The sequence below is a fragment of the Apaloderma vittatum genome, unplaced genomic scaffold (genome assembly GCF_000703405.1).
Source record: "Apaloderma vittatum isolate BGI_N311 unplaced genomic scaffold, ASM70340v1 scaffold7143, whole genome shotgun sequence".
Classification (NCBI taxonomy): domain Eukaryota; kingdom Metazoa; phylum Chordata; class Aves; order Trogoniformes; family Trogonidae; genus Apaloderma; species Apaloderma vittatum.
In genome coordinates, this window is record NW_009706371.1 from 12,658 (window position 1) to 35,127 (window position 22,470).

Below are 22,470 nucleotides of genomic sequence, written 5' to 3' on the forward strand. Positions count from 1 at the left end.
AGCTTCAGAAAGCTGCCAAAGTGTTTTGACCTCATCAGGGAGCGTTTGCAGTGGGTTTGTTACTAAATAACCTCCGCTGGCACATGAACTCTGAAGTGTCATTGTTCACACCGTATCTTTGCTCACACCACATGAGTCGTCATCTCCCATCTCAGGAAAACTTGGACACTAAGAGGACCTGTTTGATGGGCTGGTCCCTGGCTGAAGTCATGGCAACACCATACAAGAAGAGAAAAAAGTGACAGCAGGACACTGAGACTCACAGGACCTTCTAATAGTGACAGTCAGAAGTATTTTGCACTCTTGGAAAGGTTTTAAAGTGGGTAAAAATATTGCAAAATGTGTTCAAGCAGTCAAATTGATTAAAAGGCATAACCCTTGTGATAATATATCATATCTAGTTTTACTTTCGGGAAAGAAATGAACTAGCAAATGTAATTCTCAGGAAGGCTTAAGAAAAGCAATTTTTAAAGCCTGCGCATTCAAGCATACTTGTTGGAATCTCCTGTGAGGGTTCAAAGCATCTGTAGCAGCTATCTCATATAGTTGTCCAAACACAATTATGCATAAATTTACATCTCAGACGCTGAATACTAAAGTGCACCAGGAATGACTCAAGTTATTTTAATTTTTCCCCTAAAATGCTGGGAGTAATTTTCATTAAAGACATCATTGAAGGAAATCCTAATCAGCCTGCAGACATTCCCTCAAGATGAGCAGACTATTGTCACAAATTGTTTTCTCAGTTAAGGTTATTTTCACTTGGTGCAGTGAAATACCCATCTAGCCCTATAAAATTTGGTCTTACTTCATTCTTTTATGATGTTTATTATCACCATTTTGGAGGCTTATCCTTCACTGAAGTTGCAAAGTAGAAAAACTCTGCTTGCAAAAATTACACTGGGTACAACATTAACATGCAAGAGTTTCAGCCCAGGCTCTGGTCTCACTGAAGTCATCCAGAACAAAGGGCTTTGAAAGGCAACATGCCAGTTATTTTTGATGGCTACCAGTCTATTGCAATTTCTCTTCCTCTTAATGGGATGTGTCCTATTTTTGGACCAAACAATCACTTTCTGCAACACAGGCACAATGCATTATTCAAAAATTCAAATTAGGCATGACATTTCCAAATCGTCTCCTTTTAGCAGATAGTGAGTTGAAAACAATAAGACTCGCTTCCTCTGTGTTTTATTTATTCTCTTCTCAGACCTGTAGTTCCTGTTGTGTAAACTCTCCTCCTCTGAGTGCTGTCAGTAAAGATCTCAAATCCCAGAGAGCAACGTGCATTAACAACCCTCCATGGGAGCTGCTCTCAGATGAAATAATTAAAGAATGATTTGTCTCCCAAGCTGAGTGTGAGACCCAGCTGTCCTGACAGGACAGCAGCTCTGCCCTCAGAAAGAGCCAACGGCGGGGCCAAGCAACCCCTGGCTGTTCTGTGGTACCCAAGGCATGGGAAAGGTTGGGGCATGCTGGGCAGCAGCGGGGGTCATGAACGATGTCTAACTCAGCTCTGCAGGGACACACGTGCAACCTCTGCTTGCTGGCACAGAAGAGTTGCCCACTGGTGGCATCTCAGACCCTTCATATTTGTCTCTTCAGCACGCACAAGATAAAGAAATGTTAACACAGATAGATACTGCTACTCATCGGCTTTTTAGCAGTCATAGAATCATAGGATTATTAAGGTTGAAGGTCTCGAAGATCATCAAGTCCAACCACCAAACCGACACTACCATGACCACTAAACCATGTCCCAAAATGCCACATCTGCACTTTTTTTGAACACCTCCAGGGACGGTGATTCCACCACTTCCCTGGGCAGCCTGTTCTAATGCTTCACCACTCTTTCAGTAAAGAAATTTCTCCTAATATCCAATCTGAACCTCTCCCGATGCAACCTGAGTCCATTTAACCTCGTCCTATTGTCCTTCAGTCCTGTTCCTGTGATGCCTCTGAATCTCACCATTGGCACTGAGGCTGTTGGGACCAACCTATGCAGCCAGTAGAGTTGCCTTTTCTGCAGATATCATCTCACTTCCCTGCCGTGATTTGTGGCAGGGTTCTGGGGAGGAATTGGCATCCTCTTATATTGCCTGATTTCAGTGGTTTATTTTGTCTGTGGTTTATTTAAGCCCATGTATCCACCCATTCTCCCTACCAATATGAAATAGCTTATTCTTCTCTGCACTACATCTAATTGCTACACGTTGTCCCAGTTACAATTATATCTTGTTTGGTGCTCCAGGACTGAAACACTAAATCACTTCTGTTTACCTGTCTCACAAAACAGAGTTTTCAATTCCACTGCCTTATGTTAGAAAATAAAGGAAATCTGTTTATAATAATTGACTGCATAAATATCACCCTATTTTAAAATGGATTGTACATATTGGGCCACCATGAAGTGTATATGATATAGCTCTCTTTTTAATCAAAACAATAAGTATCAGCAGCAAATGCAGTGCAGAAAATCTGAGCTAGTGTAGACCCAAGCTCTTGGGTTCAGCACGTACAGCACGTTGTGGTCAGGATTTAGAAGTAGCCTTGTCCCATCCCTGCAGAGCTAAACCCTAAAATCCCAGAGGCAACCCTAGCACCCCTGCATGCACGCTGCGGATGTGTCCTTTGAAGAGCTCTCTTCAAAGCTGCCCTCAGGAAAGGGTTGGGATTGTCATTCAGTGTCACAATCAGTCCTTGCTCTTCCGCCAGCTCTTTCTGCCAATGGGGTCACACAAGGAGTTGCAGCTCCCTCAAGTCTGATGGTTCCCTTGCCATGCAAAGTATTTTTGCAAGCTGAACATTTTGGCAAAATGGGATGACAACCTGCCCTTCAGGAAATGACAGAACAGGGAAAGCATGCTCAGTGACCGATGTCCTTAATTGCTGCCTCACACTATGAAACCACCAAGGGAGCAACTCTGGGCCAATGATGTGGGGAAGGCGTCGGGGTAGCCTTCAAGCCACCAGGTTTGTGCTGCAAGCTCCAGGCAGCATTCCTCTGTGACACTTAGGCCTTTCCAAGGGATGTACAGCACGTGGCTACGGGGAAGATTCTTTTGGGATGACAAGGGGAAGCATTGCTACAAGGCATGAGGGATGCGTAGGCAGGTCCTCGCTCAGTTGCACAGCAAGTTGATCCATGCTGGTTTATCCCCTAAGGGGGTGGTCAGCAGCCTTTTAAATTTTGTCCCACCAAATTCCTGGGAGGGCATTCAGCAGACGACTTCCCCTAACTGTGGATGCAGCCTCAAAGCAGAGCCCTCTTGCATATCCTGCCGAAACGAGGAATTTGTGTCCTACGCAGTGTGTCCTATCAGCCCCAGAGCTCCTCCTCTTCCTCAACAAGCAACGGCCAAAGCCGCCACTGAGAAAGGCGCAAACATCACCTTCAGGGGTCTCATTTCTCACCAGGATAGAAACTGTGGGTGGAGTAATCACAGACAGCATGTCCACAGCGAAGGTCTGCTCCTGAGCCTCCTCCGTTAGCAAATGACTCATACGCAGAAAGGGGAGTCGTTACCTTCCCAAACTCTTGAGTTCTTAGGCTTTCTCTCTTAGAGGTTTGGATATTTTGTGTCTTTACATGTGATGGATCTTTCACAGAATCACAGAATCACAGAATGTTAGGGGTTGGAAGGCACCTCTGAAGATCATCCCAGCACACCTAACCACTACACCATAGCCTCAAGTGCTAGATCTACTTTTGTTTTAAACACCTCCTGGGTTGGTGACTCCACCACCTCCCTGGGCAGCCTGTTCCAGCCTGTTCCACCACCTCCCTGGGCAGCCTGATGTTGGGGGTTGGAAGGGATCTCGAAAGATCATCTAGTCCAACCCCCCTCCCAGAGCAGGATCACCCAGAGCCGGTCCAGGGGGTTTTGAAAGTCTCCAGAGAAAGGGACTCCACACCCTCCCTGGGCAGCCTGGGCCAGGGCTCTGGCACCCTCACAGTGAAAAAGTTTTTCCTAATGTTTTTGTGGCCCCTCCTATGCCTCAGCTTGCACCCGCTGCCCCTTGTTTCTTCGGTTTCAGCTCAGTTTGTGCCTTTAATGGTGCTTTGCTACAAGTTACCTCCAGTACCTGGGCATCTTGTGAAAAGGTATGATTTTTGGCTTACCTTTAAACAGGCCATGTTTCCATTTCTGAGCGACCCATTGTTGCTGCGCTACAATAGCAGGGGGAAAGAAGTGCCTGATCTCTGTTTGCAAAACCAGTCCTTGTTACGTGTATCTTTACTCTCTCCTAGCGCCTGCGTGCATGGCCTGTGGACAGTGGGCCATCTGAAATTCATCCGAGAACACTCTCCCACGGAGTCAAGCCGGGTTTTGCAGCCAGCGGTGCTCAATACGGAGCATCACTCCTTTTATTCCCCGAGTATCTTTTCCATCCATCAAGATCCTACAGCCCACGATCACGAGCATCCAGAGCTCCTACCTTCAGCCCCAGATCGAGCTCCTTGAGGGAACGCTTGATTTCACCGGTGAGGATGTTCATGCGCTCGCATTCCTGGAAGGCAACCACAATGTATGGCGTTCTCTCCTCCACCTTCGCCATCAGTTCTGCGATGTTAAACTCATCCATCAGTTTCTCTAACATCTCTTCCAGAAGAGCTTTCACCTGTGTGCCGAAGGGAAAAGAGAGGGGTGTTGGTGAATGAGCCACGGCTGTTCCCCAGCTGACAGCTGCCTGAACACGGTGTGAAAGCTCCATCTGGCAGTTAGTGTCTCCAGAACTATCAGTGTCAGCTGCGCTGGGCATGGCACGTTTCAGAGAGCTTGCCCCATCCTATTAGAATTCAAAGGCTCACAAATTTTAATGGCGGATGAGAAGCATTCAAAATGACAGTTTAAAAATATCACTATGACATGCAGCAGCCTCCTTTCCTCTTGGGTCTCCAACTTGTATTCTCATTTCTCCTGAGGTCAGATTCAATGCAAGAAGATGGATGGGCCTATAGCCTCAGCTGAGCCTCAGGACAACTGAGCATATGAGCTGGTTTACCTGTGGTATATTGATAGAGAGAGGTAATTACATAAAATTTAATTTTAAGCAGAATTTGGCATTTTGAACAAATAGAGCCATGGAAGAAAAGCATAATGAAACAACATTATTTTCTGGTCACAATTTGGAAAGACTAAATAGTAAACAGGGAAAGCTCCAGTGCAACCAAATGTTCCTAATGGCTAAAAAAATCAGCAAGGCAGACAAAAATCTGTCTGGCTGACAATGAGACATGAAGCCCCTAATCTTCACAGGATCAGCTGTATCTCTCAGGTTTACATGGACCATTAGTAGGAAGTCTCTCTCACACAACTCTTTGCTTGAGTTCTGTGCTGGAACCTGAACAAGACTTCTGTTTCTTGAGGGTTTTTCAGGGTTACACATCACACAGCTACAATTCTATGACCTGATGTGCAAAGCCCAGCGTACGGGTGCCAGTGACTGCTGCTGACCAGGAGTAGAACCAGCCTGGGATAATTTTATTGCCATGCCTGCCAACATTCATATTTTGGACTCTATACTCCAATTTCCTCCCATTGCTGCTCTTCCAAACCCTTTGCACTCATGTCAGGTGTTACAAAGAGGTGATGAAGCATAGGCTGTTATTGCAACTAGGTAGGTGGCTAAAATTCAGCTGGAAAAGTTCTTCAGCTGCACCTCAGGCATAGCATAGAAATATCCTCTAATTTGAAATTCACCTACAAATCCCTTTGACTCTTTTTTTCTTCTGTGGTGTGTTTTTTTCTTCTTTCCTTTTTTTTTTTTTTGTACTTCACAGCAAATACAACTCATTTTCTGCAGTGTGGCCTCAGAAACCTTTGGGAGTAACTGGACTTTTCAGAGCCTCAGGAAAATGCCAGGCTCACAGTTTCCCTGCAAGCTCCCTAAAACTACCTCACCCAAAGCATGGGCTGGAAAACCACAACTAGAGGAGCAAGTGAAACTGGAGGAGCAAGTGAAAGGGATACACCCAGTGCCAGCTCATGGAATGAGAGCAACCACCTCTAGAAGAAGAGTGGTGGGAGCATCCCCCTAGGCACAAGGCAGTGGGGCCATAATCAGGTTGTTTTCATGCAGGTTTTCTTCTCAGAGAGATCATGAGCACTTTTGCACTCCTGTGACAGTCCTCTTGACTGTCCTGCCCTGTGATAGCACCACTGCACCACTCACTGAGAGTCTTTCTTCTCCGGCCAAACATTTCTAAGAGCCCCTTTGGTGAAGACAGTAAGTTCCTCAGCTCCACAGCAAGCCTGCATAAACCCACAGACTTTGTATAAGCTTTCTATTAGCCCATCATTAATTTGCAAAGCTTGAAACGCCAAGCTAGAACCTTAAGGCTGAAAAAATAAAAAAAGAAAACAACTAAGCAAGTGTTAGTTGCTTTCAGATCCTGGTATGAATGCTCGGGCCAGATTTTAACGAGCTGTGAGTTTTGAGAGGAAGGGCTGAGATCAGCCCCACACATAGGTATAGTGAAGGATTTCAGCTGGAAATAAGGAATTACAAGGCCCCTGGGAGCTGGGTGGGACCTGGTGGCAGCAGGGAGGTGAGCTGAGCTCTGGGTGGCACCTTGCACCTGGCAGATGGTGCGTGCCGGGAGCCCATTGCTATGCCAGTCACAGCTCGGTGCTCAGGGACTGGGGAAGCCACAGAAGGTTTATCTGTGACATCTTCACCGGATGCTAATGAAGGCACTGCAGTTCAGGGGGTAATTAAAAGCCACTGTCCTGTTACTGACAATACACCAATTACATCCCACTGTGGTGATGTTCTGCATAATAGCAGGGCAGTGATTTTAGACATCCAGGTTGTACCCAGCAAAGGCGGAGCACATTATAATAAACAGTTGTGAGACAAACCTGGCCTAGACAGGACTACTTAACACCAGGACACTATCAGAATTCAAGAGCTCCTTCCTCTACCACTCTCACCGTTTCTTCCCTGGTCACCACTCCTCCTTCGCCCACGCTGGTGTCCCGGGGCTGCATCTCCAACACGGTGCGGAAGAGTTTCTCTGAGGTCTGGGTAAGGAAGCCAATCTCAGCGTTGGGATGGAGGCCATACAGATAAGGAGACTCTGGTGGCAAGGCATCATCTATGTACTGCACAGAGAAATTCAGGTTTGTGTTAGATACACAGCCCAGGGCACTTTGTCAGCAGAGTTCACGGCACTGGAATTATCACCCGTCTGAGTAAGGAATCCCAAACTGATACAACTGCCCTTGTGGCTGAAATATCAGTGAACCGATAAAAGAAAGGAGCGTAGGTTTACACAACAGCTTCTAATCCTGCTGTGAAAATCTAGTAATTGCTAAAGTTTGGGTCGGCTTCATATCTGAAGCCTGGACCTTCTCAAGTAATTTTCCACTGTGCATTTCAGCATTAATGTCCTGAAATCTCTTGTGGGAATTTAGCTTCCAGTAGTTAAGTTTTATGAATAAAAGCAGCCTAATATGCCTATCGCTGCTACCGCATTTGTGCGCAAAGGACAGACAAGATCGGTAGGTAGATCAACAAGATCTTTTAGTGTTTCTCCCTGTAACTGATGATAAAAGGAGCTTGAAAGGGCCATTTTAGCAAACAGTATGTAGATGTAATTTTCCAGGAGCCCCGCTCAAGTCTCAAGAAGCAATACAGTTGTTCTATTCATGCATGAACAGAATGAGCCCATGATGAAGTAGCAAATTACCATTAGACTTGGTTCATCCAAGGGAATGCTGAAATGTCTACAGAAACAGAACAAACGGGAAATAACAAGAGGTGTGTTGAAACACTGCAGTGCTATTCACTGCCTCCTAAGACAGATTGGAAAGCATTACATTTACATGTATAAACAACGCCAGAAAACAAAGAGCTTACCTGATGATACCCATTATAGTCCATGTTCCCTGGGAGGGGGAATCCTGGAGCAAGGAGGAGCTCTCCCTCCAGCATTTCTGGCTTAATAAATTCTTCCAGATAGGTTTTGCAAAGCCGCCTGTCCCAGTCGTCTGTAATGTGACCTCCATACATAATCTCACCAAAGAGGTACCGTAAATCATCGTATGGGACCTGAAGAATGAACCAGGAGGGCATGAGGGAGTTCAGAGAGCCAGAGCTCCCATCATTGAGCTACAGGCTACGGCCCTGAGCGCTCCTCTCCACTATTTCAGTTTTCTAAGTAAACAAACGTGAGGTAGTAGTTAAATCCTGCTCAAGGGAAACTGGATCACAGCATAGATTTTGTGCAGTTTCCCACGGAAATGCAAATTTATTCTAAGCTCTGTTAAAGCAAAGACCACTTGGTATGTTCAGTGAATAAAGACCAGAGGCACCACTTGCTGTGATTTGTAGGCTGAAGATGCGAGTGGCACTGGAGCTTCCCATCTCACCACAAAGTGAAGCTTTAAATTCCAGGATACCAAGGAAATGGCATTTAAGGAGACTTTCTGAGAGTTTCAGCGTAAGCCAGTGCATCGCTGGTGGTTAAAAGCCATGAAAGAGTCTGCCTTTGAACAACGCACCTTCGAGCTGGCCTCCAGGTAGTTGTACAGCACGTTCACGGAGATGGTGAGGTCTCCAGTGTTAAACGGGTAGGAACGGTTCCAGCCTTGGGGGCCAAACTTGCGCCTCTCTGCCACCACAGCGTGAAAATAGCAGAGGGCAAAGAGGATGCTCTTGAATTCATTCTCCCGGGTGCACATTTCCAGGGTATCCTGCAAAACAAGCGAGAGAGGCAAGGTTGTGTAAATCCACACTGCTCTCCATCTCAGTGACTCTCAGGGCCTCCCAAATATGCCAGATTTTGGGCAAGGGTGAATTGATTTGTCCAGTCAATTCATTTCTTCATATTATATGTGTTTGCTAATTTTTCTAAGTTAGAGGGTCTGTATTGCAATTTTATCCACAAATCTTGATACCGAATTGATACCTTCCCTTCCAGTTCAAAGAAGCTTTGCCCAGAAACACTTTCTGACAACCAAGGAAGGAAGGACACGTGCACCCACCCAATGCCCCCCATCCCACAGGAGAGAGTTGGAGCAAGGCAGCACACAGGGTAAGCAGTGGATCCAGGACTGCAGCCCTAAGCAAGGCTCCTGCCAAAGGAGGAATGTACCCAGAAGAACTAAAATCCTCCCTTGAGTACAAAAGGTTTCCTCAGGGCTGTATTTCTTCAAGCCACAGGGCTGGAGCAGCAGAGAGTTCTCCCAGAAAGGCTCTGCTCCTGCTGCTGTGACCCCGGCGTGCTGCAGCAGTGTATTAGTCGATGGCATGACCTTGCGTAGCACACCAAAGCAGGGACGCGAGAAACTGCTGAAAGTCCAAGCAGGGGAGATGAACACTTGCAAAAAAAATTAAATAAATTAATGCAGCCTTTTAAAGCCAGCACTGCAATGGGTGCTTGCCCTCCCAACTTCCAGTCTTCACTTAAAGTTTGAATATTTGCGAACGAACGGGCAGGATCGTGCTGTCAGAGGTGGAGAAGGAGAAGCCTGAGCCGTTTAAATGAAAATGAGCAAAGGGTACCAGTCTCGGAAGAAGACATCTGAGCAGTGCTGAGAGTGACGGTTCAAAAAAAGCCACAAAGGGGGAGCCTCGCCAGTCACACCAGCCCCCAGTAACACAAGAGCATCAATGTGATGGGAGAGCAGACCAGGAAAAGGGCTGAAGGGCTGGAGCTGTGTGCACTGCATGAGGCTGAATCTCAGCTCTCAAGGGGGAACCTGAACCCCCATCTTGTGGTTGAACTCAGGCTGAGCCTTGCACAGCTCTGGCTCCTGCTCCGCGCTTGCAGGACCAGCATGTCTGGGCAGCGGATCCCCTGCCCCGTGGCAGGAACCTGATGTGATCTGCCATGGCCACCAGTACAGATTTCCCCAGACCTGGGAGACTAACCTCTTGCGAAGGGCTTGCCTGCGCCTTCACCCACGACTCCGTAAAACCTCAGGAGTAGCATATCCAGGGTGTTGAGGCTCTGGCTTGCACAGCTGAGCAAGTGGCTGAGGAAGGAGGGGGAAAAAGGGAGTAGCTGCACCATCCCATTCTTCTTCCCTCCCCAGGGACAGTCCCTTTAATTCCACTCTGCTGTGTGACAAAGACTACAAAGGGCACCCGTGTGACTTCATTATCTTTAGCTTAAAAAAAACCACAATGTTAACGTTCTAACCAGCTGGGGAACATAGCAGAGCTCAGGTTCAGTGCTGAAAAGGGGGAATCCATTACTCTAAAGCATGTAAGATGTTGACTAACTGCACAAGAACCCCCTAAATCCTGTTTTCCCCTTGATTAAACAGCACTCTAAGCTCCCTTCATTATCAGCAACCTGATGAAGAACTGGTTCAAATACGTGCTGAGCACCTTTCTCATTTTAGAAAATTCCCCTGGACTTCAAGGAGAGCTTGCCTGAATGAACACTGAGTAAGAATCCAGCTCAGTCTCATTCGCCCTCTCTATTTAGTTGTGCATTTTCCTTCAGCTACAAAGCAGAACAATACCCCTCCTCCTCCCCACACAGAACAATGGGCCTCCTTTATAGCTGTCAGTTGAAAGCTAAATTTGAACATCCATTCTGTATAAAACAGGGAAATGAGGTGTAAAGGGGCCCCTCCCACTGGCTCCAGGATTTCTGATAAGAGACGTTTTATAATACTCTAGCAATTTAGAAAATGCTAATTACTATCTGACTGAAATGAGCAGAGGCAGGAGGCAAATGTTACTCGGGGTAAGGCTCACCCCTCCCTTGCTCTCCAGGCCATTCCGTGGGGTTCGGAATGATGAATGACAGTTGATAAAAATGGAATAATCTTCCCTGACTGCTCACATTAATCCTTGCGTGGTGCTTCCCCGCCTCACCTGCTCAGTAACGTTAGCTTCTGCTCTTGACATTCCCTCCATGCCAACATCCAAATGTAAAAATAGCTGTGAGCTGCCCCTGCTTCTCTGCCCCACGGACCAGTGCCTGGGCTCCACAATAGGCTGAGGTTGCTCTTGCCTGGTGCCAAATAACAAGAGAAAGCATGGAAAGAAAAGCAAGCAATCCTGCAAGGTATGCCCTGAGTGGTCCCGGCACGGTCATCGGCTGCAGGAACTTCAGCTTTAGTGACCCAAAAAGGCTGTTGGGGGCATGAAGGTACCTCCAGGCCCTTATGGTGGCTCTGGATTGAAGAGCCGGGATCTTGCTGTGAGATCTTGGCACGCCACGGTAACGGTGAAATGTGAAGGAATGTAATAAGGGTTCAGGGCAGCAGAACGCAATGGCCTGTGTCTCTAGGAAAGGCGAGGGATTAGCAATCAGCCTGCAGCCTTTGGCATCATGTGGAAAGCCGGGTCAGCAGAAGCAAGACCACCTCCAGCAGTGTGAGACACTGGGCTCCGACATGCCTCAGCACACAGACTGTCCTAACATTGAACCTTACCCTCGGCGGCACCAAGAAAAGGTATTTCCTGTCATTTCCACACCCTTTGCTTTTGTGTGCCCTGCACAAGCGACTTGGCTGCAGGTCGAGCAACAAAGAGCCTGCAGTAACGAGAGTGTGTGTTTGTGGCCACCGCGCAGTAAAAGCAATGAGCAACCTGCCACCGGCTATTCTTGTGGGCCAGCAATTCTCGAGATGGCCTACTTTACCCTCATCTGGCAAAGCAAATCCTCCCTGCGGGGAGATTTCAGCTCTAATTTGCAACGCTTGTGATGGCAGCATGGTTTTGAGCTGAATGGCCTTTGGGCACTCAGCACCAAGTCCACCTCCACTGCTCTGCAGAGCAATGTGACTGCACCAGCGGTTCTGAACCTCTGACCCTGGTTAAAAAGAAGCGGGGGGAAGCAAGGTTTAACTCCGCTTCCTTGGGTGTTAGAGGCAATCTGCCACTCATCAGCCCTAAAACGACTGACGCAGACACAGCAATCAGGTTGAAACATGACAAAAGTTTCCCAGATACTGCATTTAGAGATTTGATCCTGTAATAAAATAGCCTTTCTAAGGATCATACATTTGTGAGAAAATCATTTAATGAGACAAGATGTCTGGTATCTGTGATCTTTTGCAAGAAAAAGAGTGTTCAGGATTATTCGAGTCCTCTCTTGAGAAAACCAGTGCTTGGAAAGAGATCTGTGCCCAGCTCCTGGAGAACTGGAAATGGTTGTCTAAAGAGGTGCTGGAGGCCCCATTCCTGAAGACATTCAAGGTCAGGCTTGATGGGGCTCTGAGCAACCTGACCCAGTTAAAGATGTCCCTGCTCAATGCAGGGGGGTTGGACTAGATGACCTTTAACAGGCCCTTCAAACTCATGATTTCACAATTCTGTGAGAGAGGAGGGAGTTGCTCGCTCCAGAAACTACATGATAGAATGGCACTTGTTGCATCTGCTGCCTGGGAGTGGTGATGCCCACACACGTCACAGGGTTCCAGCAGCCCCAAGCCCACTTGCCAGGCAGTCACCGATCCCCGTTGCACTCCTACCTGGGTGAAGTTGTCGAGGGCTTTGTGCAGGTTGGCAAGCATCCCGGTCGGGGCCTCGTTGGTGATTTTGATGGAGTTCTCCAGGATGCCCTGGGGAATGACGTGGCTCTCAGGGCAGGGTGCCGGCTCCGCGCTAATGAAGACACGGAAGTCTTGGTGGCTGCCCTCGCTGTGCTGCTCCAGCTTCTTCTCCAGGGAGCTCAGCCACTTGGCCACCAAGTGGATGTTCTGGGAGGGACAAAGGGAATAAGATTTCATCAGTTCCCCAGCCCCATTTACACCCATGCTGAGCAGACTCCGAATTCATCCAGTGAATGGCATCTACCAAGGCTACACTCTAGAATTTGGGGTTTATCCTGGTATTACAGGTGCAAACACTCAGTCACACCAAGTACAATTTAGAATTCAAAATATTCAATATAAATCACCAGCGATGAAGCAAGCTCCTATTGGTCCTCAGTGATGATTTTCTCCTTCTTGTTACAGTAATATACGGCTGACGAAGTAGAGTTATTCCCTCAGATCTACCAAGCTCAAATGAAAATGTTCATTCACTTTTAACAGAATAACAGTGAGGATCCTCAGTATCAGTGTCTGGGAAAATAAGTCAAGCAGGTGGTTCTACAAAGACCTTTAACAAAAAAATATGTGTTTATGCAACTAAATAGACATACCTGTCGGAAAATTAAGCAGCATTATGCAGAGATGGTGAAATGGATGGTGAAAAGCTTGAGTTTTTCAGCAAGAGTCCTATACAGTGCTGTAGTTTCCAGGCAAGAAAATGGACTTTTTTTTTCCTCTTTCTTATATTAGAAATGAGGCAGGTCACACACAGCAGGGATTCATGGGCTAAAACTACCTTTGTTTTAAAGTTAGGTGTGCAGTCCAAATGGATTGTGTGAACAGGCACTCTGGAAGGTGACTTAGCCCATCAAAAGACAAGAGGGGAAACTTGCTAAACTTTAATTTAAAGCAGATGCCAAAAAGATAAACTGCTTGGAGATGGTAAGGAAATTACATAAAGGAATTGTATTAGAGGCTTATAATAAATACATATTTTCTATAAAAAGGACCAGAAAGGAGGTCTCTTGGTTAAATAGCATAGTAATGGAGACTATCAGGAGTAAAATGGCATTCTTCCAAAAGGGAAAATTGCGTCCAAATGAGAAAAAAAAAGAAAACAGCACAAAATTCAGTCCTAGTAAGGTCAAAAAATGTTTTAAGAAGCTATATTCTGAAAACCATAACAACTAACTATAAAGCTTTTTCCAGAAACCTACCAGAGAGCCTATAAAGCTAAAAGATGCTCAGGGTGTACAGAGATTGCCCAAGAAAGGTGAGGCCACCACGAACCAGCTCATATTTGCAGGAATGTTCACTGCGGAGCTCGAGGAAGGTCTCACTGTTACAGCCCTCCAGTTAGCAGCACTACTGCAGGGAAGAGGGAAGGTCTCACAGTTGCTTTTTAGCAGTTAAGATACTGGGAACAGAGGGTGGGAAGCTGCTGAGGGAGTTGGAAGCTGCTCACCATATTCAAAATCCACCTGAAAGAGCAAATGATTTGTGAGCTGACAAGATTAGTCATAAGACAAAGTAATTTCAAGCACTGAAAATAAAACCTGGTGGCAAAGAACCACAGAAGTATGCCATTATTCTAAGGGACCAGCAATGAGACGGCAGAAGAAATTCAGTGCTGATAGATGCAAAGTAATGCGCACAGAAAAACAACCCCAGCTAGATATAAACAACGATGGGTGCAGAAATTAGCTATTACCATTCAGGAAAAAAATCTCAGAGCCCTTACAGTTATTTCCTGCAAATAACATTTCAATGCTTAACAACGCGAAAGCAACCAAATGTCAATGAAGGAACAGAGAACTAAACTGCAAACGTTATCATGCCACCCCATAAATCCACAGTGGGCCTTTATCTCGAAAATGACACTCAGTTGTTATTTCTCTAGCCCCAAAAGGATATAGCTTCCACACAGGGAAACTGATATGGACTCACCAATTTGGAGCGAGATATTGGGGTGGAGGGGGCCAGTGAAGAACAAAACTGGAGGGATGAATACAGCAGATGGAAGTTTAAAAAGAATAAGTGAAAGTGTGTTTTCACATGACACATAACCAGACCATGAATTTATTGTCCTGAGGTTTTGTGGAAGTTGAGAGAATCACAGTGTGAAGCTGAGCTTCGATCCACGGAGAGGAACATCACCCTGCACTTGTAATGCTTACACAGCCTTTCCCTCAGATTCGGGGTGTGTCTTCTCACAGGCAGGGAACTGGACTGGAATTGCTTTGGTCTGCCCCAGTACGGCCCTTTTGCAGACTGGTGTCACATGGGAACACAAAGGGAGCTGCCTCACGAGCTAGGCTATCAACCAGGAAAGACAGCGGGTACAGGAGGTAGGAAGCTACTGACAGAGTAGCCTCCTCTGCCTCTTCTATTGAAGGTTTCAGGTGCACCTCGTGAGCTACTTATGCAGAGATCCCAGCCAGGACTGGAGAATAGAATAACAGTTGTAGAAAAGGAAAAGCTGAGGTATTTAATCATAGGTTGGGAGAGAGTGGTGGCTGCTGTCACAGACTATTGGAAGTACTTGGGAATGCTGGAGGGATGGGTCAGCACTTAGAGATGGGCCAAGAAGCAGGGAGGACCAGACACTGATACAGCTCTCCAAGAGGAGCTGGACTGCATTTGTGTCCTTGCCCAAGACCTCTGTGTTTTAGATGTAAATATCACATTTTATTCTGCTTGGTAACTTCAGTATCACCCCCTTCTGCACAAGATCTTATGGGGCTGTCTTGATGCCATGGGCACCTTGTACACTCCAGTCCTATTGCCCCAAATCTGATTCACATGGCTGGGAACAACGTATCTTTAAACCAGCATAAATTCAATCATCTTCCCTTAAAGAATTTAGGGTTGTGCTCCTAGTACATGGATGAAATAAAGTTTTTGCAGGAGATGCCTAAGCAAAGGAATCATGCTCTGGAGAAGAGTTTCTTTGTTGCAGACAAGGGCCATGTGAAGAGCAGCAGACAAAGTGCAATTATATCTGACTGCTGGTGCACCAGTGTCTGCCAGATGCATTCTGGATTTTGAGGGATGAAACCACCCCCAGGGTCTAGGCAACTAGCTTGCTCTAAAAACACAGTTCAGTAATAAGGTGGGAGTGGACTGAAACCTGTAACCAAAGCATTTCAAACAGCCACCGAGGTTCAGTAATAGAAGTAAAGAACTCAACAAAATAGCAAAAGAAAAATTGTGCACTAAGTATCAGCCTAATCATAGACTCCGTACCTGCCCTTAAGTATTTTCATCTTTAATTGGTAGTTTCTTCTTAACTCTGCTTTTGCGGTGTTAAGATGTCTGAAAAATAATTGCTTTTGCTCATGTTGATACGACACCAGTGCTCACTATAAGTCAGTATCACTGTCTTCTAATGCCTGATTTAGGAATACTTCTAATCCAACAGTAATGGAATACACATGTATCACAGTCTTGTGATAGAAAGGATGGAAAGCAGGAATAAGTGCAGCAAAACACTAAGAATTCATGCCTTTATCAATTGAATACACCTGTAAAAATCAGACAAAGATGTTATGGAGGGGAGTCACAGCCTTGAAGGAAACTTTGCAAATGAATTCTCAGCAGTCAGCTAACAGAACCTGACAGAATATGACTAATGACAACTTCCGTGGTCACAATAATTGAATGCTATGTCAGTTATCAACAACAACGTCACACAGGCAACCCTGCATTAGCACCAATCACAGCTGAGCTGCATGTGGATCAAAGAACCACCTCCTCTTGCTTGTTTTGAAACCTGCCTCCCACCAATTCCATGGGCTGTCTTATTCAGGAGACTTTATTCAGGAGAAAGAAAGGATGATCCAGCCTGTCCACCTTCCCTTGGTTCAGGGCTTCATGTCCACCCAACGCTCCATCCCTAAACCACCCCGTACAGCTCACACTGAACCAGTTTTGCATCCTCCTCACTCCATAAGACCCCTAAAGATACATTTACCCAGGACAAAGCAAGGTAATTAATTGCTTCATTACAGTATTTTCTTAGCCAGATTTTGAAGTCTGTGAAAGGGCTGTTGTGCACGGGTAAAAGAAACTCCCTGGCATTTCTGTTAGTCCACAGCTCACACCCAGGTGTGGGCTGCAGGCAGAAATAGGCAACAGTCTCAAATCCATTGCCTTGCTTTGGGAATGAAGCGTGGTGGACAAATCCTGCTAAAAAGCAAACTGCTGAGAAGAAGGCAAAAAAGAAAATCTGTAACAACTTCCCATGCACACTGACCATTACCACGATACCTTGCCCTGTGCTGTTTTCCCATGAATGGAGCATGATGACTGTGAGCAGGTACCAGAGGGTGAGGATGAGGGTCTGTGGCAAGAGCTGGCCTAGGGTGCACGTGTAGGAACGTGGGTGCACCAGAGGCTCTTCTTTGAGAAGTCACTTCCAAGCACCTCTGCGTGTTTGTACTTCACAGGGAAGAACATATATCACAGGACGCAAGTGTTGCTGTGGCAACCATCAGAAATAGCACCGCATATATATAAAGCAGCACATGCTCCCCAACGTGCACCCTTTGCTGACAGTGACCGGAGACCCTTCCCATTCCTGATAGAAGTTCTCTCCTTCAAGCCTTATTGCAACTTGCCTCCCAGAGCAATGAGAATTAGTTATTTTAACAAAGTCTCGTTCCATTGCTAGACTTTCTCAGAAAATAGTCCCTGCTTTCACAGTAAACCTAAAAGCTGAGCTTTGCAGCGCAGAGACAACCCAATGCTTTGATACTCACTGCATCATGCTGGGGTATGAAAAAGGACAGGGAGTGGATGTTGCAAGGAGTCTCTTCCCTTGGCCATGGTTACTGTGGATGGCAATGTGAGGTTTTACCCCATGAGAAGATGCCACACATGCTCAGGAACAGCTCCATCCTTACACAGGCAGCCCTACAGAATCATAGAACACTTTTGGCTGGAAGAGACCTTCAAGATCCGTGAGTCCAACCTTGCCCTAGCCCCATCGACACCACTAAATCATGTCCCTCAATGCAACATCTACCTATCTCTTGAACACCTCCAGGGATGGTGACCAATCCCCTCCCTGGGTAGCCTGTTCCAATGCCTGACAGCCTTTGCAGTAAAGAAATTCTTCCTAATATCTAAACTGAACCTCTCCCACTGCAACTTCAGGCCATTTCCCCCTATCCCATCACGTATCACTAGGGAGAATAGACCCGCCCCTGCCTCGCTACAACCTCCTGTCAGGGAGTTGTAAAGAGCAATAAGGTCTCCACTCAATCTCCTCTTCTCCAGGCTGAACCACCTCAGATCTCTCAGTCATTCTTTGTATGACATATGTTTCAAATCTTTTACTAGCTTGGTAGCCCAACTGTGTACCCTCTCCAGCTCCAAAATGTCCCTTTTGCAGTGAGGGCCCCATAACTGGACACACTCGAGGGGTGGCAGAGGCTAAGTGCCATATGCCTATATGTGATTTAAATGGACAATATATCTCATAGGGGACAATATATCTCTTTTGCTTGTAGCTGGGACCAGTTGTGAAGTGCACAGGGAAAGGCTCCAATGCATTTATGATGCACTGACAAGGGCACTGCCAGTGTTTGAATCTCGTACAGTTTGGCTCTAGGAGCTCACTGTTATTCAATTTAGTACAGTGGCTCAGTGAAGCAACAACCTATGAAAATGGAAAAATTCTCAGTAATTAAATTAACTTGATCGCAAAGAGAAGGAAGTGACATTTTGGCTAATGGATGAAGACTACAATTAAATTGGGAATATCTAATGTCTGAACTTCTCCCTGCATCAGTTCATTCAGACGTGCATCTGTAAACATGCAAACAAATTTCATTTTTTCTTTGCTATTAGGCTGACAAATATCTTCTGGTGATTGTGACAGTCAATGTCTCAGCAAAATGGTTTCAAGTAGGCCCAGAGAGGGAAACTGAGCAGACACAGTTCATCCCAACTCGTAGCTTAGTGCTCTTTGATGTGCAAAGCTCTTTCCTCCCTACACAAGGGAGACGACAAGCATCAGAAAAAATATATTCATGGCTAACTTGGCAGTGGGAAAGCAGAGATCATAGAATCACTGAGGCTGGAGATACCTCTGGGGAAAATCTAGTTTTAGCCCTCTGCTCAAAGCTGGGTCAGGCAGAGCAGGTTGCCCAGGACCATGATCAGCTGGGTTTGGCATATCTCCAAGGCTGGAGACTCCACAAACTCTCTGGGAGACTTCCTCCGGTGCTTAACCATCCCCACAGTAAAAAAGACTGTGCTTATGTTTAAATAGAATTTCTTATATTTCAGGTTGTCCCCACTGCCCCTTGTTACAGTCACCAGACACCACTGAAGAGTCTAGTTTTTACAGCCTACCATGAAGTGCCATGATTGATAAAATCCCCAAGTTCATAGAATCATGGAATGGCCAAGGTCAGAAGGGACCTTAGAGATCATCTAATCCAACCCCCTGCCGTGGGCAGGGATGCCCTTAACCAGCCCAGATTGCTCATCCAACCTGGCCTTGAACAGCTCCAGGGAGGGGGCAGCCACAACCTCTCTGGGCAATCTATTCCAAAGTCTTGCCACTCTCCTACTGAAGAAATTTTTCCTAAGATCCATTTTAAATCTATTTTCCTTTAACTTAAATCCATTTCTCCTTGCCCTATCAGGGGACACTCTTGTACAAAGTCCCTCCTCAGCCTTCCTGTAGGTTCCCTTCAGGCACTGCAGGCAGTGATAAGGTCCCTCCAGAGTCTTCTCTTCCCCAGGCTGAACAATCCCAGCTTCCTCAGCCTGTCCTTGTAGCAGAGGTGCTCCAGCCCCTGGATCACCTTTGTGGCCTCCTCTGGACTCCTTCCAACAGATCCATGTCCCTCTTACGGTGGGGACACCAGAATTGGACACAGTATTCGAGGTGGGGTCTCACAAGAGCAGAGCAAAGGGGGAGAATCCCCTCTCCTGCCCTGCTGGCCACACTCCTCTGGATGCAGCCCAGGACAGGGTTGGCCTTCTGGGCTCCATGCGTGCCCTGCTGGCTCATGTTGAGCTTCTCATCTATCAACATCCCCAAGTCCTTCTCTTCAGAGCTACTCTCAACTCACTGTGTGACCAGTTTGTACCTGTACCTGGGATTAGCCCAACTCAGGTGCAGGACCTTGCATTTTGACTCTTCTCCGTTTACTGGGTATTTATCATCGAAAGCCTTGCAGGAAAGATCTTGCCAAATGAGCTACTATATGGCAAATATTTGCTGTGATTCACCTATGCCTGCAATGACAGGAGACTCCTCTGTGGGACTCTTACCCACTGACTCCTGCTGCGATGAATCTGGATACTGAATTTATCAGTACCTGGAGCGGTCAGTGTTTCAGCCTGGCGAAAACAGTTTGTCCAACCTTATAAAAAATAGTTTGTCCAGAGGGTGATTTCATTTCAGGTGGATGCCTGCTGACCATGAACAAGTTTTGTTTGACTAGGAGAGCCTTGTCTTTTAAAGTAGGGGAGCCATGTCTAACCCCTCAAGCTGCTCTCCATCCTTCCTGCTTCCCATGAAGCTCCAGCCCTTGGAACAAGGTGAGACCACAAAGCGAGATACAGAGACAGGTTCTGGAGCTGAGCAGCTTGTGTAATCAGGTGACAATGAAGTTCCATCATTTTATTGTAGCTCCGCACATCTAACCAGACCTGGAGAGAAATGGCAGTGCCTGCCTCAAACACTGTTTTCCCCAGTCTGTCCTGAGAATGAAGTGCCCCAGGGCGTGACTTCACCTCCTAATGAGGCCCTCACAGCCTGGATCTCTCGAAATGTTGGTGACTACAAAAACAAAGGAAGAAGGAGCTCTGATCTCTGTGTTGAATGAGTCTTGCCTACCTTGCTTTATTCCAAACCAAGCACAAACACAGAACTAGAAAATGAACATGCATGAAATTTGATCAGTTTTCGAGTACCCCAGGGAGAACCCCAGCTGAGAGACTGACCCGGAGGAGACCTGACACCGGCACCAGGCAGCCTCACCTGATGGCCACTGCTGTGGCTGCTGAGTTTGGCCCATGCAGTTGGCATCAACATCTGCTAGGGGCCAGCTGAACCAAGTTCCTCTCCAGGCTCACGGGGAGCCTGTGTGCTCTGTGCCACCAGAGATAACCACACTTAGTAGGTGTTGCTGGAAAACCAGTTAACTCAACCATCACAATCAGTCTTTACATATAAACCCAACTGCTGCGGCTCTTCTGATTTAACTGTTGGTGTCTGCTGAGACCTCTTACTGATTGCTGTGACCACTAGAGAAGATGTGAGTGGATGAAATAATGACACTTCAGGCCCACAGTACTCATCCGCAAACATTGAAGCAACAAACATGGAAGCTGACATTGCTGAGATCCTTTACAGGATCTAACCATCTATGTAGAAAAGAACCCTTCACTTCACATTACTAAATGGAATATGCCTCAGAAAGCTGCATGTTTTCTTCTTCACCATCTCAAAGGCAGATGACAGCATTGCAGCCATCTGTATTAATAGCTCTTGAAAAGCTCAGCATTGTCTGCCTTAGAGGGAGCTTGCAAAAAAAGAACAAATATTAAGATCAAAATATCAATGGCATTTAATTTAAATCCAAAATCAGGCCCGTAGGCTCGGATCAGGACTCAAAGCTTTGTCTTAATCTAATTTTATCCAAACAATTCAGTGATAATAAACATTTATAAAATCCATTTCAAGGAAATCAGAGGGGTTCCCAAGACCTATAACGAGAGCTGGCGGCACTGGCTCTGCGTATCAGCAAACCTGAGCATCCACTGAACGAGTGGCTCCAGAGAGCACTTGACAAAGATGGAGCTCCCTTTGCACCCTGAAAGGTTCTGAAACATTTTGCCAGGTTAAGAGCTTCAAACAGTTACCTGTTTGGGGATGCACAAAGGAATTTTGGCACAAATGCAGACAGCCTCTGCCTTTCCTACAGCGGTATGCACCTCCTCATTGCTCAATTTAAATACATACTAAGCTTTAAGCAGCAATAAGAGAACTAGTCCATAAGAATGAAGCTCTTTATTTATTTATGAAGCAAATAGAAACACAGGCAAGCGTAACACAACCTTCCCTCAGAGGACTCCCTACAGCTACACACCCTACGGAGGGCTCAAAGAGCAAGAAAACCAAAAGGACAATAAAGAAAATGACAGCAGCAAGAAAGAGTCAGAAGCTGGCTGCTTTGAACACATAGTTGATACGTTGTGCCACCTCCCAGCAGATGACAGAGAACTCTCACTAACACCAGCAGCATCAGATAACCTGGGACGATGGCAGGAGAGTTTCCAGTGACCTCCTACCTGAAGGATGATCCAGTGACCCTCCTTTGCAGCCACATCTAGAGCTTGTTCAGCAACTACCTCTTGACCTTGTCCAAGGGAAACATTGTGGAAATTCCCATTGTTAAAGCTATAACCAAGTTTCTTCCCTAAAAGAAAAAAAAAAAAAAAGTAAGGTTAAGCTCTTTGGGCAGGCAGCACAGCTGGGCTTACATAGCAGAGTTCAGTCTTATCAAAAACCCTCACAGAAGAGCTATCTCACTTCTTATAACAGTTATCTTGTCTCTCACACACTCCTTGACAAAGCACCGAGAACAGTGGTGGCTTCTTCCAAACTACTTTTAATTACAGAGCGGCATCAGTACAAAGGTACAGATTACAGCTCTTTGGGCAGGCAGCACAGCTGGGCTTACATAGCAGAGTTCAGTCTTATCAAAAACCCTCACAGAAGAGCTATCCCACTTCTTATAACAGTTATCTTGTCTCTCACACACTCCTTGACAAAGCACCGAGAACAGTGGTGGCTTCTTCCAAACTACTTTTAATTACAGAGCGGCATCAGTACAAAGGTACAGATTACAAAGTGCTTCTTGTTTAAAGAACATTATTTCCTTGCAACCTTGTGTAAAAACGTATTTTACAGTGATAGGAAATTAAAATGATTTCCTGC

At 46.2% G+C, this 22,470-nt stretch overlaps 1 protein-coding gene across 1 annotated transcript in view; it reads right to left on the reverse strand.

The window, feature by feature from the left end:
* LOC104271167 (dynein heavy chain 9, axonemal-like) overlaps positions 1-22,470 on the reverse strand; it is a 62,504-nt gene that overhangs the window by 10,065 nt on the left and 29,969 nt on the right. The window contains exons 6-11 of the mRNA XM_009865761.1: positions 21,822-21,949; positions 12,444-12,671; positions 8,511-8,702; positions 7,867-8,058; positions 6,939-7,109; positions 4,441-4,623 (exon numbers count right to left, since the gene is read on the reverse strand). Coding sequence (XP_009864063.1) covers positions 4,441-4,623; positions 6,939-7,109; positions 7,867-8,058; positions 8,511-8,702; positions 12,444-12,671; positions 21,822-21,949 — 1,094 coding nt within the window. The remainder of the gene's footprint in view (positions 1-4,440; positions 4,624-6,938; positions 7,110-7,866; positions 8,059-8,510; positions 8,703-12,443; positions 12,672-21,821; positions 21,950-22,470) is intronic.